This window comes from Manduca sexta, chromosome 15 (assembly GCF_014839805.1).
Source record: "Manduca sexta isolate Smith_Timp_Sample1 chromosome 15, JHU_Msex_v1.0, whole genome shotgun sequence".
Taxonomy (NCBI): Eukaryota; Metazoa; Arthropoda; class Insecta; order Lepidoptera; family Sphingidae; genus Manduca; species Manduca sexta.
Window position 1 is genome coordinate 3,938,105 of NC_051129.1, and position 21,238 is coordinate 3,959,342.

The 21,238-nt window shown below is 34.4% G+C and overlaps 1 protein-coding gene across 2 annotated transcripts in view; it reads right to left on the bottom strand.

The window, feature by feature from the left end:
• The window catches only part of LOC115441202 (protein cueball), a 36,831-nt gene extending 26,755 nt beyond the window's left edge, over positions 1–10,076 (bottom strand). For both annotated transcript variants that reach the window (XM_030165881.2, XM_030165882.2), the window contains exon 1: positions 9,826–10,076. In XM_030165881.2, coding sequence (XP_030021741.1) covers positions 9,826–9,889 — 64 coding nt within the window. In that variant the 5' untranslated portion in view covers positions 9,890–10,076. The remainder of the gene's footprint in view (positions 1–9,825) is intronic.
• Positions 10,077–21,238: the final 11,162 nt, after the last annotated feature.

A 21,238-nucleotide genomic window follows, 5' to 3' on the forward strand; every position in this document is an offset into this window, starting at 1 on the left:
TATCTCCAAAGGGGTAGGCAGAGGAGCAACCAAGGGACCCACGATTCGCTATGTGCGTTACGCCCTATGATGTGATAATGGGCGATCGTATCACCAATCAGGCATATATTTCAGACACCGGGTTGATACTGGGTAGCAAAACCTGATACCACTTTATTCGCCTACCTAACTACGCCACCGAGCCAGTCAAAAATATTGATAAAAATAATTGCAAGGAAAATATATCCAATAATGTATACATACATTTTTAAATTGAGCGAATAAAACTCAATACATATTATGGATGGAACAAAAATATTCATAAAAGCGGCTGCGTAAACATCTATGTAAATAAACGTTTCTCTTATCGGAGTGATAATGTTGCAGAAGTTTTGGCGAACAACAAAATACGACATAATTGCGATAAATGGCTTAGGACACGATAAAAGTGCTGTTAAAAAATAATCAATTGATAAGTTTCTATCAAGCTACATTCGAGACTTGCTTTTATTTTGACTTATTGAAGTTGCACTATGTTATCAACAGATCTGCACTTGTATATCAGATTGATTGAGTGGCGCCTTACATATTGTGTATAATAATATACATGCAAAATGAATCGTTATAATGCCTGTAAAATAACGATGTATTGGATAGACTGCTAGAAAAAAAAAACAATATCCCTTAAGCGATTGCAACGGAACTTTATGAACGGTGGTTTTATGCAGTTCTCGGTATTTCATACAATCACAATCGATACTTTAATCAGAATCAATACATTCAATCAGAATCGATACATTCAATCAGAATCGATACATTAAATCACAATCTTTTGATTAGTTCAGCGATTTAATGAATCAATAGCTAGATTGTACAATTTTATCATAATTTTGGCTGTTATCGTTACGCGATACCATGAAAAATGTTATAAAGGCGCGGTCTTGTAAAATTATACAAGCAGTAATAAGATTCATCTAAGATAATGAACCAGCCTCTATACTATGAGCACAAAACCTATGTCTTATTTATTTAAATTATTTGCGTTATACTATCACTGAGGTTATGTTGAACTTTAACACTCGATTATACCCTTTCATATTTTACAACTTTTCATTATTGAAAATTATATCTTAAATATAGCAAAATTAGGTATATTTTCTATAACGCTATGTTAGAATAACCGTCTACGTATATATTTTATTCACTTTACCCCTTTTTTATATATTATTTTATCTCTGCTAAACTTTTGCAAAATACGACAACGATTGCATCGAAATCGGCACAGCCGTTATTGCGTTTTACGTTAACAAATTAAATAATTCTGCTGTTTTATTAAATGTATAGATATTATTGTAAAATAATATTATATTATGATTGTACTTGAGATATAATTAATGAGATATATATGTAATAACATACATAGTCATTGTGCTAATTTCGAAAACCTTTAATGTATAGGCACCCAGTAATATGTATGTTTATACCCTATACACTTTTGAATTTTTACAAACTTTGTTTTTCTTCATAAATATTAAAATAAAAGGGATTACGTTAACTTTTCACAAAGAAAAAAAAAGTTACAATGCTTAAAATAAATATTATTCTTCAGAATATTCTTATGCAAAAAAATCGCAGACGCCCTTGCAGTAAACTTGACGACACAATTCAATGGTATACTTTAACCGAGTGCTTAAGCGGCCATACAAGTTAGTTTAGAGTTCATTGCTTTTTTTATTACTACTGCTATTTAGAAATTTAAAACTAAAGAGCCAGTGTAATCTGAATTCATATTCGCCATTGATTTTCGAACTATCAAGAGTTAAATGAAGAAGAACGTTGTATACCGGCTTGGTATCTCCAACCGTCCGAAGTGTTCCAAAGAGTGTCAAGTTCATTGCCTCATTTTACTTACTTATCTATGAATCACGATAGTTATGGATACAATTAAGATTTTGTTCTCGAATACGTCATACTTAATGTATTTTGGTGTGTGTGGGCGGCATACTGCCACCGATCATCGTAGTTTTTTTCCATTACCACCAAACCTTGTATTCTTTTGAAGTTGCTTTTTCAATCTCTCGGTCTACAGAATCAGGGCACAGAATAACGTATATATTTATATTTCAGCGTTTTAAATTGCTTACAATATTGACTTAATAAGATAAAAAATTGTTTTGCTCAGTTTTTCCTTAGCACCTTCGTACACAGTTCAAATTGGCGTAACACATTTTACCGGCGATTTTATGAAACTCAATTAAGGTATTGCGTAAATTTAAAACACTTATGTATAATTGAGCGCGGTTAGTAAAATATATCGCGATAAACTCAATAAATTACCTTTTATTTGGCATACTATAACATGCTATCATCAGGTTGCAATGAAAATCCAATAAAAATGATATCATGCTTTGTAAAATCTACAATAATAAAGCAATACCTATCTGCCTCGGTGGCGTGATTGTACTGCATTCGCGGTACCGCAGCACTCTGAGGTCTTGGGTTCGAATCCCAGGTCGAGCAAAATGATATTCGGGTTTTTCTGCTCAATATCAGCATGGAGTCTGGAATTTGTGCCCGATATGGCGGTAGGCTCGCCCCCTATCACATCATGGGACGGAACACACTTGGCGAAAAGTGGGTGCCCTGGTTTCGCCTCTGCATACCTCTTCGAGGATAAATGCGTGATGTGTTTGTTTGTTTAAAGTAATACCAGTTCTGTATGGAATGGAATCCCACCGACGGGAAAACATCATTTCTACTACTAAGAGAGTTGGATTCTTGGTCCATTACGCTGCCGTTATGCGATTGGCAGATTTAACATACCTTTAAAATTTTGTAGTATTCTCACATATGTAGGTTTCCTAAAGGTATTTTCGATTACCGATAAACCGGGCATGACTAAGATTCTTAAAGTCGGTGTGTGTTGTTCGAACCTGCCGGTCTATGGCGAGCAGTCCGTACCATTCCCAACTAGGCTATCTTAACGTCGGGAAAGAACTACAATATAAAAACCGCGATAAAATTCGAAAAAAAGATTAATTTTAATGTCTAACATTCGCGTAAATAAGAAATCACTACACTATCTTAATTTGCTAAATTAAATAAAACTAATTAAAAATTGTACAACTATTATTTGTATTAAACTTCCTTCCTTTTCGTCAGATTGTATTTTCCTAAGTTATATTAAGCCCCCTATCCGGGCATAAGGAAAATATGTACGTTATTTAAATAAATTATATCTTTATCCCATACTTTACGTTTTACTGTTTTTTCCTGAATACATAAGTATTCTATGTGAGTACTTTCGTAGTAAATAGTCATTATTTTAACGGGAAAAGAAGTATTCTTTATTACAACCTAAAAGTGTTTATTCTTAGAAACGAAAAAGTATTTATAAGACAAGTTTAGCCTTTAAAATGTACCTACAGTAAGAATCCAGTATTGTAATATTGTTTGTTACTTATATTAATATTTCTACTGTTAATCTTCGTTTATTTATACGCTTTATGTAGAATATAGGAAAATGATACATACGATTGTATTTAATACTTATAAATTTTAGCCTGTAATGAGCCACAATAATTTCGTGTTTCATTTATTAAATGATACAAACACGTTCTCAACATAATCTTACAATAAGGAAATTGGAACCCTAATCTAATCTACTAAAGCCACAAATCACATTTGTCATTAATACGGATAATTCTAGAACTTTCCATCGAGACGTAGACATTAACTCTCAATAACCTTTGTCATCTATTGTAGAACAATGTGCACTAACTGGCACACGGTCGATTCCATTTTTGAGTAATGTCGACAATTCGACAGACTTGCTTTGTACTTGTACTCATTTTTTGTGTAATTGGTTAACAGCTATACATACCTATACATTATATATGCAATATAAATAAATACTGATGAGAATAAGAAAGGTAGAGGATATTTTTTATTTGTACTCATATTCCTTTCTATGGTACATTGTTCTATAATTTGTTATTTATTAAGGTACTCCCCGAGTAAACGATCTTGAGCTTTCATTCAATACATTTACGGTGCACAAGCTACGGGCGATAATATGCAGATCTTTAATTTCACAAAGCACCCTTTGTTAGGGGGAGCGCCTTATACTTATTACATAGAGGGAGAGACTTATCACTCACTTCTCACTGGTAGGGAGTAAGGACTACAGCCAAGTACGAAGGTAATCTGCTTAATTTAACTATTGCAGGTTCAACGACACGGCAATGAGAATTTATGATTTGCTCTCATATAGTTAATGGAACGGGTAGACTTTTATTTGTTCCGCACTAAGTTCCGGCGACATGATCTGGTAATTTATAAAAAAAAATTACCAACCATCAACAATTTATGGTAATGCGTTTCATATCTGAAACTTGTTAATCGTTTATGTGTCTTAATTCCTGAATAATTAAAATCACTTTTATTATTGGGTTTAATTGTTTTGTGTTATAAATCATTAACGATATGTAAAGATTAATTTGCAATTATCGATTGGAACGTTTAAAAATAACAGTTGAAACTTAGATTATCATTAAGGAGGGGTATTAAATTAATCCGGATTCTCGCTGATTAGTGACACACTTAAAAACAAGTCAAGTAGAAGACGGCATATTTTTATTTCCGATTTAATATTAAATAGTTTTACTAGAGGATCTTGGACCTTCGTATTGGTAAAAAACTGCATATTTGCCTTTAAGCGATGTCTTTAAGTATTTGAATGGTCAGAGTTTTGAGAAGATTTTTTAATAATTTTAGTCCTTACTTCTTAACCCTACAACTTTCATATTTCTGTTAGTAACTTATATTTTGCCTTTACAAAGAATGCATAATAGAAACATCAAAATTCTCACGTATTACCAAAAAGCTGCATAAAAATGTAAACATGCTAATTCCGATTGACGTCGAAATGCAATGTGCAACGTCTCCTTGAACGAACTCAAGGTTCTGACTTTGTCGATTGTGTTGCATTTGTCTCGAATGCAACACAATCGACAGCGTGTGTGTCGGTGTGCCTTTGACACAATTATAATTTATGAAATAAAATATTGCAAGTTTTATTAGTCCATTAAGGTTTAATTGTAATACGGAGCTTAAAATTTGAACGGACATATTGTATGATGCGGAATTTTTTGTGCTTGGGTAAATTAGCATGAGCGGTATTTTGCCCTGCAATAACCGTGTTGCGAACATGTCGCTCGGCAATACTGGACCTAAACTGAACGATTAACATATTTTTATTAAAATGAAATACTAGTGAAAAATAATGTTTTTAGATTTACATGTGATGTCAAATTTTTTAACAATTAATAAACGAAACATTCATTTTATTACTTTGTAAAAACTAGTATAAAGTTCTATTTGTTATTATTAGACAATTAGTTCCCTACATACGCAAAAAGTCTGCTAACATGGTGCAGGAAGTGACATATAAAATAATACCCAATCTATTAAAATTTTGCGGTTTACCGACTAATTATAGTTTATTGATAAAATATACTCTACCTAATATTAATTGTATTAAGACTATTTAAGTCAGTAATGTTTATTTTTTTACCCTTTGTATTTATGACGCATTCCATAATAATTTATAAATTATTCATTCGATAATATATCGACTGATAAATTTTTATAAAATAAAATTATATCGTAAAATTTTACATTACGGAATGCGATAAGGCAATGCTATAACTAATAAATGATTTTTCTAACCGCAACTCACGCTTTTGGCGGATCGTCATTATTATAAGCTATACTAGCTTCCGCCCGCAGCTTCGCCCGCGTGGATTTCGGGTTTCAAAAATGGAGAAGGTGCTGAATTTGTCGGGATGTTTTTTTAATTTATGGTGGTATGCAGGTGGTCCGATTGTCCGGTCAGGGTCTGATGATGGGATCCTGGTGAAATCGAAGGAACTTTTAACCATTAAGGTTGCACACGAAATGACGGAAGCTTAAAAATGGAGTAACTTCTCCCGTTTTCCCAACATTTTCCATCACTGCTATGCTCCTATTAATTGTAGCGTGATGAAAAGTATACTATAACCAGCTCAGGAGTATGAAAAATAATTGTACCAAGTTAAGTTAAAATCCGTCGAGTAGTTTTTGTTTCTATAACGGTTATACAGACAGACAGACAAAAATTTTACTAATTGCATTTTTGGCATCAGTATCGATCCCTAATCACCCCCAGTTATTTTGGAAATATATTTCATGTACAGAATTGACCTCTCTACAGATTTATTATAAGTATAGATATGCAAAAGTAGCTCAAAAATTGTCCATAACGAAAACATGCATTTTAAAGTAAAACAAAAGAAATAATTTCGTGAAGCCAACCAAATAACTAATGATATATTAAATTTTGTGACTGTTCAATTTAGTCGGGTCCGCGATATCACTTTTGTTGAGTTTCAGAACGCGACATTACATTATTATATTCTGTGCTCCAACGCACACTGCTTTGATGTTAGGAACACACCTACATTGCTTAGACAACAGTGAACTTTATACAATAGCAATAAAGCTCAAATTGACTCTACGTATTAGTTAGAAAACGTTTGTATGGGAAATAGAAAAATGCTGTTTTGAGGATTTTCCCGGCAATTATTCGAATTTTTCTCACCTTTTAAACCTTCCCTAGACCTCCACGAATAATTCAAGACCAAGATAAGATAAATCCGTTCAGCCGTTCTCGAGTTTTAGCGAGACTAACGAACAGCAATTCATTTTTATATATATAGATTATAAGCTAGTACATTGTATATCGATGATTATAAGCGTTAAATTGCATAACGTTTTTCGCATTATATCTAGGTTGGTACCTTTATACATTAATTTGCCAATTGCAATAACGTTTAATATTCTGTTTAAGTGAAATCGACTATTATGGTTGTTTTGCGTGTTTCGCTGCGTTTGCGTTGGAAACATTGATTTATTAGCAGTCACTATTATGTACTAAGATAAATGAGCAAAGGCGTGGGAAACAATTTTTTCTAAACTGAACTTTAAATGGCTGCTTCTAGATTCTAACTTAAGAATATAGAGACTATTGTGGAATAATTTCAACATTAACCTTATTTTCCCAGAGTATTTATAAAAAAATAATAATTTAAAGACAGATTATTCAATCAGATATTTGTTTTTCATAGGATGAAGATACAACTTATAATACACACGAACGATAAACACGAACTAATTAGAAATGTCAATTGTATGAATAAAATTGTCAATATGTCACACTTTTATATGCAGTTAGGTCAATGTTAGGTTTATAGTATAGTAGATAGATAACTTTTGAAATTTTAAAAATCATCTCTCAGTATTTTTTTATATGAAAATCAAGTAAATCGCTCGTCTCATTTTGAGTGTAATAAATTGTGTTTTACGCGCACTTCGCTCGTTTTCCTACCACGTGTTTTCTATTATAATTAAGGTCACGCAGGTCGGCAAGGAACAATGCATTATTATAAGCTAAAATAAACTTTTGATGCAGATAAGCGTGTCCAGCAAGGCTGTCCTACACCAGGCCCGCGGGGCACGATGAGTCTCGCCAGTGCATTTGCCCGCCAAGAGCAGTCCGCTGTCTGATTTGTCGCCAAACATTGCAAAATTACTAACTCAGAAACCCCTACAGAAGACTCACTAGTTAACATTTTTGTCATCAATATAATTAAGGTGTGGATTAAAGATATAGCTCAAAATAAATATTTTTATTTTAAACCATTATGACAATAAATATACCCATTGATGTCAAGCCCGCAGGCGGAATGGATGCATAATTTGTGCCCATTTCCAATATTGGAAGGACTGCCTGTATAACAATTGTCAATTTGTAAACCTGGCATGTAGTTACAAGATGCTACCCCACACCGGCCACTGCAACTCCTACAAGCCAGAATGGATAGTGGCAAGCATTTTACAACGAACGGTGAACCTCACCGCGTTTCTGGAAACATTAATCTGCCCTTGACCCGCAACTTGGAGTTTGAGCCTTAGTCCAACAGGTTGGCTTAGTGCGGATTTTTGGACTTCATACCCTGGGAAATTCCTATATATCCTCAAGATATTTCCCTTCACCGATAAATAGTTATAATTGACAGAGAATACACATAATTTAAAAATCAATGGTTGTGGAACCTGGATTTGAACCTACGACCTTGTTCTCTACACCCAACTTCAATAATAAGACTATCTTTATACACATTATCTTTAGTATTTACATATTATTCGTGCTACTTTGCAACAATCTTCGATACAATAATATTGAATAAAACATGCTACGTCTGTTTTACAAACATGTTTATTATTTACTTTATATGTTGATGACGTGTTGTGTAGAGTTCTGATTCTGGAAGTACATACATACATAGTATCACGCCTCTGTCCCATTGGGGTAGGCAGAGACTATGGATTGCCACTTTGCACGATTATGGCATACTTCTCGTGCTTTCTTCATTAATCTTTTCAAGCATTCCCGCCGGTTCCGGGTACTTTCGACCTGGCCTTTACTGACAATGTTAGATTTAGAAGTATTAGGCTTCTAATTAGAATTTAAAACAAATCCCATTAAATACCTATATATTGATTAAAAATAAGTTTATTACGGTATGTACTTAATAAATAGAAATATATTTAATTAATAGGTACACCTGAGTCCAGAAACAAAATCTGTATGTTAATGTGTTTGTGTTACAATTAAAAATATTTAAAGGGGTTATTCGTGTTGGAAACGAAATGCTAGAGTAATCTAGGTTTTAAGAGTAAGTTTCTATTGTATTCATTATTTTGTTTATATGTAAATTAGAACAAAATGTGTGTTAGCAAACAGCGTAATAAGCATCTAGAGTGTTCTATGTAAATGGCTTTATATTTTTTTATATAAAAGATATATATCATTGTAAGAAAATCGAAATTATTGGGAAATAAAAGTTAATACTGTCATAAAAGATTTTTGTTATTTTACTTATAAAATAACAGTTTTAATTAAACCTAACCTTCATATAAGTACATTTGTCGTTGAAAAAAAAAAACAAAAGTGCATTGACATACGTTAAAAGACGGGCGATCGGCATTCGTTTCGACGCCCGCAACCCGCCCTAATTCTACAACCCTTGTAGTTGTAGCTATTTACTTCACGGCATACCTGCCGGCCGTTTTAAAATGAATTTAAGTATTGATGCACATACATAAGATTGATTTACGTAAATCCGAATGATTTATATTTAAAATCTTAACACGAAATACCTGCTAATTACATAATATGTATTATTGTTATATAATTAATTTAATAATATTAAAATAGTAAACTAATTGAAATGCCACGATAAATTAAACACGTGCTTAACTCTCTTCTGTATTAACAACCTCTGTAAGACACTTTGAAAATGATATCTAGATTAGATATAGATACTTATCATATTTAAATTTCATAATTTTAACTATCTCAAGTGAGTACTTATCCTTAAGTGTGCTTATTATCATCCCGTAAACGTAATTTACTTCAAGCCGCCGTAGATTTTAGAAATAAAGCGACCAAATAACGGAGCTAGCAGCAACCGCGCGTGTTTTTACGCCAGCGTGTCTTTCGAACGCGGGTGGGTTAGCCGAGTGGCCTACGTGACTCACGGCCCCCTCGCAATGGCGGGTGGACTACGCGGATTATTGACAATACACGCCGGCACTTAGCTAACAAAAAATTCCACACACCACCCACATTTGACGGTATAACTGTCCGTATTACATAGAAAAATTACTAAGTTATATAACTGTAAAAAATAGCACGTGTCCTTAAGTCAAAGATCAGCTGATTTTCGGTTACTCAATACTCACCCCAGGATCTTGCGACGGTGACAGTGAGCGCAACCACCAACAGCATGCACTGTGATCGACACATTTTATCTCATAAAACAAGTCGCATCCAAGTTAAATGCACATTTATTTTGAATTTCCGTATATGAGTTTCAGTTGACCGCAGCAGACGCGGAACGACCATACGCGGCGCTTGCTACACCGAAACTAATGTGCCGTGCCGCGCGCTGCCAAAATCTAAATAGGTTGGTTCATTGAAAATATTTCGCGCATGCCCGCCTTATCACACTTGTTTCGTGCCCTTGGATATGTTAAGAAGTATTGAGAAGTCGGAACGGATAGAAGACTAGTGTTGCTTGACGCGGGTCGCTGACGATGGCTGCGTTTTGCGGTTTGCACAATACAACTTTTGTTTGTGTACTTTCTCTCGAAACGCGTCAATGTGATTTAACATAGCAGGTCATAAACAAAACATTTCAACGATTTATCTTCCTAATTCACAGATATTCGCCATACTCATAAATTATAATAGACCGGAAAACGAGTAGGCGGTAAGCGTATTTATTTAAATAAAGAAGACACTAACAATTCGGTCAAGATCACAATGTTATTAAAACAATTACCTGCCAATAGTAAGAACAAAACAAAAAAACATGGGTGAAATCACAGGGAAACGGATGTAATTAAAATAGCCACAGGAAATAATAATAAGCCGATTGTATTAACATAACAAATAGTACGAAAATATAAGCATAATAATAACTATTATTTATTAAAATTTCTAACAGGTGGCCTTTGCAAATTACACGGTCATGTTTTTAAGACAGACGGCGGTTTCAATCAACTTCAAGACACGTATAGGTTTTTTTTCGTGTATTTATATGGATTATTCCGATAGCTTTGACTCATATATTATGTGATTCTTATTTTTAATAGAATAACCTTTCACAATGGTTCCAGAAAAACAATCACCCTTGATATCAATGGCGTTTTACAAACATATTAGCTTGATATAGTTTTTGCATTTTTCATGGTTAGGACCTAAGATGTTTTTATTATTAGGACCTTTTTGATTGTAAACAGTTTTCACACACACAACATTACGCATTTATCCCCGAAAGGGTATGCAGAGGCGCAACCAGGGCACCCACTTTTCGCCCAGTGTGTTCCGTCCCATGATGTGATAGGGGGCGAGCCTATTGCCCATATCGGGCACAAATTCCAGACTCCGGATAGATATTGAGCAAAAAATCCCAAATATTACTTTGCTGGACCCGGGATTCGAACTCAGACTTCAGAGCGTTATCGTTCCGCGCTGCAGTATAATTACGCCACCGGAGCAGTCAATACAGCATAATAGAATGTTAGTTGAATGTTTTTTACTAAATGTCTCTTGATCCGAGTTTTCTTTTTAGCATTTACTTACAGTTCCCGCCTTCTAGTCATTAATTTTAGATGAATGCAGACCAGAGACTATTTTATTTGATGATTAAGTATATAAAACTCTTCCAGTCCTGTGGATCTAATAATGAAGTTTAAAATACCTGTGCTCTAAGATGTTTTTAATACATAGATAAGTTATCCGAGCTCAATACTGGCAAGACGTAAGTAAGGTAACTGCCCGACATTCACTTAGTCAACCTCCAACCACTGTCGCTGCTAGTCTGCTTACTAACTTCTTGTATTTTTATAAATAAAATGCCTTCCTGTGTTTTTAGACGATGTACAAATTATACTCCAACTGTGAATGAAAAAACGTTTCATTCATACGTTAGTAATAAGTATACACTATTTAACTTATTTTTTAACTAATAAATGCATTTCATTCGACTGTCATGGCGACGGGGCGGCCGACGCTCGGGCCCATTCGGAACCACTCGGGCTCGCTCGGGCCGTATCGATGCGAGCCGCTAGGGCTGTGACTATAGTAAATACTCCGCTGTTTTTATGTGCAATTTTGTTAGGATATGACGCGTGTATTTGTAAAATGTCATTGCCTGTGCTTGTATTACATTAACTTCTTTCCTATAATACGCACTTGTTCCCATGTCTAATGATATGCTGACGTTGAAATATGAACAATTGACGCACAGTACGATCAAATGCATGCATAATCAGTTATTTGATTATTTCTAGGGAAAAATATGTCACGTATATAAATTAGGTATACAATCGATATTAGATACCCATAAAATCCGTTTAGACATTCCTTCAGCAATGAAATGTGAATATAGTAAAGTAGTAAGTATTTTAAGTTTGGAAAGAAAGATAAGTATAAGTGGTCGCGTAGATGTTCAGCAAATATCACAGTATATAGTATTTTCTAGTAACAATTTACGAGCCTTTGCGCGGAGCCTAACTAAGCAACACTATTGAAAATTAACCAACAGAAAATTTAATTTCTATGTTGGACACATATTTGTTGCTATCCGTGTGAACGTAAACAATAAATGCATGTTCTTAACGCGTCACTTTGGAATCCACTTGACTCGAATATTGACGACGTTAACGAGTTTGTATCTTTGAGAAAAGGCTTAAGTGCATGATTTGCAGATTCCATATTTCAATAAGTAGCTATAATAATAAGTCATAAATACTGATATGTGCTTTTTGTGGAGTGGTCAGAACGTTACATTGCATGCATTTATTGCATTATTATTATGAGCATGGCAATGTGATTCCAGTGCACCTGATGGTAAATGGAGTGGAGTCCAAAGGAATGTCGACTGACCAGAAATGATTATCCCTGATTCCTGACCGCGACACAATTACGTGGGTCACTATGACGGGTTTTAACACCTTGTGTACGGTGGTAGCTATCCAAGCAGATACAATATATCTTAACATTAGCAAAAACTACTAATGGTCTTATATTTTGAAAGGCATAGTTGCTTTGAGTTTAGATTTTGTTCTACTACATCGCAAGCTCTACTAAAAGAAATGTAAGGATTTTAATGTAGCATATTTTTTTTGTAAAGCTTATGCAGCGAAAACGGACTGTTAGATGAACGCTCCAACCCTAAACATTTAAATCGACGGTCCCTACGTCGGGTTTGCGTAGGGACTGTTGATATTTAAACGGTCCTTATTAAAATGAAGTGCGATTATTTAAGATTTATTATAAGTATAGACAATAAGGATCGAAGTGCTTATCGCCATGGTAATTAATACTAAACAAGCGATGTATATTCGACAGTCTCTACGCAAAGTATTGCATCTGCAAAATGCAATTTTGCAGATGCAATACTTTACGTAGGGACCGTCGAAATGTACGCCAAGTTATAACCACAACTAGGTCTATTTAAATAAACTAGTTCTTTAAGTCCAGCTGATTTTAATTGGACTACCTCGTTCAGTGTTTAAATAAAAAATGGTTAAATACATGCCTTGACCGTCAGCTGCCCTTGACACGAATGTCTGGTCGTTTTGTGTTACTTTGATTACTTTTAGCATATTTCTATTGTTTGATGTATTATGCAGTTTTTTTAAGTGAAAGACACGCGAATAACTGCTATTAAATAATCATTTTAAAAGCGACGTAAGTCTAGTTGTAGAACGGACTGCCGAGATGTCCGCAGGTTCAAAACCCAAGGGTATTCACCTCGGACTGTCTAAAGTTAAGTGAGTATATTATGTGAATTTTCGTTTGCTTTGACAGTAAGGAAAAATATCGCAAGGAAAACTGTATACTTAAGAATATCCCCATAATAATTTGGAAAGTATGTGAAGTCTGCTAACCCGCACTAGGCTAGCGTGAACAGTGGCACTTGGCTTGCTCTTCTCACCTTTAGATTGTCACTTTCATCATCATTTACATCCTTAGGAAGTCCACTGCTGAATGTAGACTTTTTCTAATCATCATCATCATCATCACCATCACCATCACCACCACTACCATCATCATCACCACAAACACCACCATCATCATCATCATCATCCCCACCACCACTACCACCATCATCATCAGTCTTTGGAAGCCCACTGCTGAACATAGGCCTCCCCTAAAGATTTTCAGACCAACCTGTTAGAAGCGGCCTGCATCCAGCAAGTTTACGACTTTACCAAGTGGTTCATCCACCTTGTAGATGGGAGGTCCAACGGTGCTTGTCGATATGTGATCTCCATTCAAGTTTTTACTCACATGCCTTTACTTACCATTTACAAATCATTCTTGCTACTTTTTTCTAATTGTGGCAAAAGTATAGTATGTGAAATGAGATATTTTCAGCTCAGTGTGGGCGGCGTGACGCAATAGACAGTGAATAAGGTTCACCCACTCAGCCTCTCCAATTCAAGTAACGAGGATGCACTCAGCCTTTATCCCGACTGAGTGAAGGATATAAATTGCCTTTTGTAAAGTTTGTTCACGGTTACGATTTTATACGTTTAAGTTGACAATTCGAATTTCGAAGTCTATATACCTATACATAGTTCATTCTCAATGCTGTGCAAGGGAATTTCGAGACTACATTTTTTTATTTGTTTTCTTCCAGAATTAATAATATATGCTTGCAACCAGTATTCTCTAGATGGTACAGACATATTGAATTTTATAGATAAAATCAATTATCGCAACTGCAATATTTAATCAGCTATTGGTTCCAAGGTCTCTTATCAAGAGTACGTTTTACAAAATGCGAGTTTGTTGCACTCTCAATTGTAGTGGACGTAGCCTCATACGGTCAGTTGACCCAGAGTTATTTGTTTTCTTGTTAATAATAGTATAGCACTTAAACCGTATAATGTGTTAAGAAAACTGAGTGAATCAAATATAATAGAATTAATAGTTGACATAAGATAATACAAACAAAAACACTTAAATATTTTTAATGCTGTATATCTTTTGGATGGACTAAAAGCAATAAAAAAGGACAAGTGCGATTTGGACTCGCACATGGAGGGTCTCGTACAAACTTGTAGGTAAGGTATCACTTGGCAAAGTTAATTTTGCCGTTCGAATTCTAAACACGGTTATTGCACAAACTGCAAATATTAAGTTTGTAATAGTGAATAGTCTTTTTTTTTAAAAAGTACATTTATTAACTGTTTTCAGATTTTTCCCTGTACATTTTGTACGTCATTGCTTCTTGCCAAATTTCTTGATTCAAGGTCATTCGAATTATACGATCAGTCGATATCTTAAGGAATCGCTTCATTCTTCCAGTCCCTTCAGTCCAGTCCAGTCAGCCCCTTCTCATAAGGCGGCAACGCAACGAAGTTCACTAGTTCTACTTGCATCTAGGTTTCGAAATCACAAAATCTGCGACATAAGCGGCCATACCTTTTGATTCTGTTGACTTTAAGTTTGATTTTATCCCAGCTGAAAGAGACAGTAAACCCAACAAGTATTTGATATAAATTTCAATTTCATACTTGTGGAGGTATCAAGTTGTACGTGTAGACGTTCTTGAGAAAAAGGGTCATGATAGAGACAGACGGCCGACAAAGTAAACTTATAAGCGTCTCTTTTGAGGTACGTAATCCTAAGAAATATTTAAAACCTTATTTACAAGACCATGTTGTGCAAAAAGTTGTTTTTCGTTTAAAAAGTTAATATTATAGCATGTTGTTAGTGTAATATTATTATATTCATTTACTAAGTCAAGTTTATATTTAAAGAGGCGAGGAAGCAATTAAATCACTCTGTGTTCTCTAAAGGATTTTCTTTATATGTATTCTTTTGTATAGAAAGTAGGTTACGAGCGGATACTGATCAGTAACCTGATGTTAAATTAACCTTCATTATCATCAACCACTGCTGAACATAGGCCTCCCTTAAAGATTTCCAGACGGACCTGTCGAAAACAGCCTGCATCCAACGTGTTCCTGCAACCTTTATCAATTCGTCTGTCAAATCAAATGAACCTTACTGTTTGTGAATAGAGATGATTCAACAGCTGCAAGTAAAACAGGAGAACTTGGTTGCGTTGCTGAGATGGCTTGGTTGCGTATAAGAAGCAATAGAGACTGGAAGAATGAAGCTATTCCTTGCGACTTCGAGAATCGCACTGATCGTATGATTCGAAACGCAATAGTCTTAAGGCATCAAATGCCTTGTTCTTTTTTGCAATGCCCCATATCGCCCGAGGAGAAACATTTGTAATAATTGAATTTATAGGCATAGAAAGATACATTTCCTGTCACGTTTTAGTACTTCCTGATCCACTTCCCTGTTAATTTCCGACATCTGATTATGATCGATATAAAATTGCAATAGTATATAGATTACTGGTCTATATTTAAAGGGACTTAATATTAGTTTTTGTTCTTGCGTTTTACTTTCGATTAATTACTTGATATTCTTTATTGTGCATTTATTTGATATTTTTTTAGGGTTATGGACCGGGGCCTTTTAGCTCAAGGTCCATTTTCATACATTTTGTTTCGGCTTTAATCTGGGTAACTAAACAAGTATTGGCAAGTAAAGAATTTAAATTCACGTCTAGTTAGTGATTAGTTCTCGCAGTTGAAGAAAAATGTAAAAATAATTAATAATCATGGATATTTCTGCCTTTAAAATTTCGTCATATTAAATTTTAAAGGCCGAAATATCCATGATTATTAATTATTTTTACATTTTTCTTCAACTGCGAGAACTAATCACTAACTAGACGTGAATTTAAATTCTTTACTTGCCAATACTTGTTTAGTTACCCAGATTAAAGCCGAAACAAAATGTATGAAAATGGACCTTGAGCTACCACCTTAATGCTAAGGGTCGACTTATGTTGTAATAAACAGAGCTCGTAAAATGCCTTGTAAGATTCATTATCACTTTGTAAAGGCGATTAAAATGATCATTTACATATTTCGGTTCTATGCATCTTTTTATAATTTAATTTCGTCACATGCAGGTGACTTGCCTTTGATCAGTGTCACACCTGCCCTTCAATTGTTTTTTTTTTAATGCTGGTTAATCATTGAATGAAAATACGAGCATTACGCTTGCCTGATGGTCAGTGACTCTCTATAAAAAACACCATACAAAACTTCACACTTCTTTTGATCGTTGACATACGATACTGCATTGTATAGGATCTCATTGAGCTCATTAGCTTGAGACATTTGATTAAAAACTTTATAATGAAGTACTTACATTGGCTAAGATGTTCTTTAAATTCAAAGATAGTTGTGCTTGTAAACTGCTTTTTGACGGTTTTGATGAAATCACTGTTTTTCTTTCATCATTGGAATGTGTTTGATCCATCAAGTCTAATTCCGTAAGGTCGATGTAGAATTAACTACATTCCATGTGTATTTTTATAAAATATATATATTGCGTCACCTAGCGGGTTCAATAAATACTATTTCATTAGTGTAGCTAGTACTGACATTTTCTTAACAGTCGGTGTAAATACTTGCCACTATTTCCGATAGATGTCACTACGTGCATTTTCTAACAACATAGGTAATAGCTATCATTGCATCAAAACTCAGTAAAATCAGAATAATATCAGTATAAATTAAAATCGTCAAAAATTCGGCCACTGAAATATTTAATACTACCGATGATTTTATTTCTATGATAAAAAATACTTATGGAGGCCTTTTTCACCTTAAAGTAGCTGCAAACTGGAAAAGTTCGCAATTCGCATTGGATTTGGAATTAAATGTTAATCTAATCAGTAAAATAATTATAATCAAAATAAATTAAATATAAATACTCGCAAGTTACGTAGTGTCCATTTTTATACTTCTATGATTTTCTTCTTTTTTCTCCAGTTTTTGTATAGAAGAGAGATTACTTCTTCATTTCCCATAAATTTATATAAAGGTACTCCATTCTTATATTGTACCTATATCATTTTCGAGGGTAATTATGGAACCTGCTTAAATAATTGCTTTTTCTAGCATCATTACCTATCTATATATATAAAAATCAATTGCTGTTCGTTAGTCTCGCTAAAACTCGAGAACGGCTGAACGGATTTATCTTATCTTGGTCTTGAATTATTCGTGGAGGTCTAGGGAAGATTTAAAAGGTGAGAAAAATTCGAATAATTGCCGGGAAAATCCTCAAAACAGCATTTTTCTATTTCCCATACAAACGTTTTCTAAATAAAATGGAGAGTCAATTTGTAATTTATTACCGCTGCATAAAGTTCAAATTCGCGTGCGCGTTGGAGGATCTAATATCGCGTTCTGAAACTCAACAAAAGTGAAAGTGAATCGCGAACGCGACAAAATTGCATAGTCTCAAAATACATAGTACATAAATAGTGGTCGGCTTCGAGAAACTCAATTTTAGCTAACTTCAGTTGTTAATATAATATATAACTCAAAGGTGACTGACAGTGATATATCAAGGAACAGCCCAAACCATTGGACGGATCGGGCTAAGACTTTACATGCATAAAGCTACTATGACGTAGGCATCCCCTAAGAAAGGATTTTGATAAATTCTACCCTTAAGGGGATAAAATAGGGGATGAAAGTTTGTATAAATGTTCTTAGATTTTCGACTGATTGAACTGAAATTATAGATTGGGGATAAAATTAGTTTGAACCTATAAGTACCGGGAAAATATGTAGCAAGACTTTTATCAAACAGTGGAATTTTATCCTGGAAAACACCTTCACGCGGGCGAAGCCGCGAGCAAAAGCTAGTCTTTATATACATAAAGCACACAATATCTTATTGTTACAGTTATTTGTATAGTACAATCAAAGCCACTAGGGGTGTCTGTTCACACGTATCCCATGTGCAAGTTCCCGAGGGTGACATTATAATCACAGAAGCATTGAGTCGCACTTGTTACATCCCCTCTTATTTAGGGGAGCGTTAAGACCATCGGATGAACATCATTCGATTATTATTAATCCTGCTGTCGATGTTTATTCGAATGCATTTTATTTTTTTCCTCATATCCATTACAAAATATATTTTAAGGGCTTCATTGGTCCGTGTAGTTTTAGACAACCTTTGTCCCTGTTATTTGAGGTCAGGATCAATTTTGTTACTAGAATTACGTAAGGGTTTGCTGGTTTCGTGTTATAGAAGCTACCATTCTTTAATGTTAAAATATTTGTCAAAGATATTGAAGGTATTCGCATGTTTGTTTTTCCTAAACTGCAGATTGCATTTAAACATAAATCATGCCCTAGTGATTTAGGCTGCTTATTAATCCGGAAAATATTTATACAATGGAACTTCTTCTGTAAAGAAGAAGGTACCCGCAACTGCGAGGAAAAGCTAATGTAACAATTATAATTAATTAACTGTTTGCGTCTAAAGTGTGAATTCGTCCATTGCAGATAAATTACTTATAGTATATTACAATATTAGTCTTTACATACTGTGAATATAAAGCGAGTGAATCCCTTTTTATTCTCGGCCGCGAGTTTTATGCGTAAAGTTTTCTCAACGACTGAACTTGGGAGCTGAATGGCTTGCTCTAAAACCTCACGCAGATTCTTCTTGAGAAATTACTATTATTTGCATACTAATATTTTTATTTTATACTGGTACGTTTTTAAGAGAAAAATTTAGGTTTTTACTCGCAATTCGAGGTATAGCTTGCTAAACTTATATACTTTTCTTCCGGAAAGAAGAAATGACATTGCATTACCTAATTATATTAATAATGATATAATACTAATACAGATTTTAGTTTGGAAAAACAAAGTGTTAACCGACCTGGAATCTGAACCTAGGACTTTTCAGACCATATTATAATATTAAGCCGATACGACACAAAGGCAATTGATTATATATTATAGTTTTTTAATAGTTCGAAAAGGAACGGACTAAGGGCGAAGACCATACGGCCAAGTCATAAGTTGTTTACTCATGGACATTAAAATCCGGTTAAGCAGAAATCGGGTTCCATATTCAAGCGACTCACACTTGACCAATATTTAAATTTCGAAATTCTTTTAATAACAAAATGCTATTAGCCCGTTACACTTCAGATTCTGTTTGTAGAACAGCAGTTATTTTTGTATCGTAAACGCGTTGATGTGTAATTACTTTAAAGGTTTGTTACAATTAACCTCGTTTTAGCGATAAAGGGCGGCATGTGGAGCAGCTGTATGGTACGTCCTTATGTTCTGTGGTATGTGTTGTCATTAGTGGTTTCCTTATATCGGTAAGGGAGTAGTATAGAGAAAAAACTTTTCAAGGGAAGTTTAAATGGGGCTAGAATCTAGATTCTTGTAGCAACTACGTATATAGAAGTATCCCGTAGAATTTTGTAAGTAGGCAAATAGCAAAGACCGTAGCATTTATCATGTATACCAAAAAATGTACATGAGCTTGTCTAATGTTGCGAGCGAGTCATTTTTATATATAATAAATTATATATAAAAATGACTCGCTCATATCTAATAACTAAGGTGTCCAAATAAGACAGTTGGCCGTTACGTCAGCCTTTTTATTTCTGTAGTGCTATCGAGTTGTAATTTGGCCGCTATTGTGCCCCGGGTGGAGCATTTGAACCGCGATAGGCCAATAAACCGAATGCGTGCGTGCCCCGGGCCATCGGTAAATAGTGGCCAATACTGTCAGAAATTCCTACTATATTATGAATTTTGTTACGTATTTTCTCTGTATTAAAGTGGCTGGAATAATTGAATAGGTTATAGATGTCAATATCAAGTTGCTCTAATTATGTTGTAAATCGTGAATGAATGGTAGCGAAGAGTAGGTTAGTACTATTACAACGTCTATTTCTGCTACCGAGCAATGTATGTAGTGTTATGGTCCGGTTTGAAGGACATTGTAGACACTTAAAATTTGATGGAGTTTTGTATAATTAGTATTGTTGCTGAATCGTTGTGTCGCTTAGCATCAGAAGAAGGGTTAGCTGGCCTCGTCATTAATCTATAAACAAATCCCTAATAACTATGTTACGATATTTTATCATTTACCATCGGTAATATAAGTTTCCAGAAACCTAACAACACTAATTCAACATCAATACAATATCAATGCAATGTCGTGTACTTGAATAAAGGCGCCTTGAAATTGATAATGACATTTGTTGCGATCACAATTGCGACCAATAACACGCACAACGTAATAAACCCATTATATGGAAGCCATGCTGCAAATAGAATATTCAATGACATTGTGTTGTAAGATTTCGCTATTGAGATGGCAGATTAAATATTAATTTTTTTGAGGTTATGTGTCAAATTGCTGACGCGACTAATAAGGGTGCGAACTGCGAACATTATTGGAATAACGTAAATACTGCGTTCAATGAAATTTAAATTTCGAATGTGAATGACGTTAAATTTTAACGATTTGACATTTTTTCAGTGTGAGTGTGAATTAATTGAATATTAATATGATTTGAAAGATAAATTGTATAAGTAAGCATGTTTTTTTATTTATGTAAAACCGTTCATCTACCCGTCAAACATTCTAGGGGAGGGGGTTGGTGCTCGTCAAGACATGTATCTACTATACAATTTAATTTACAACTGTTAT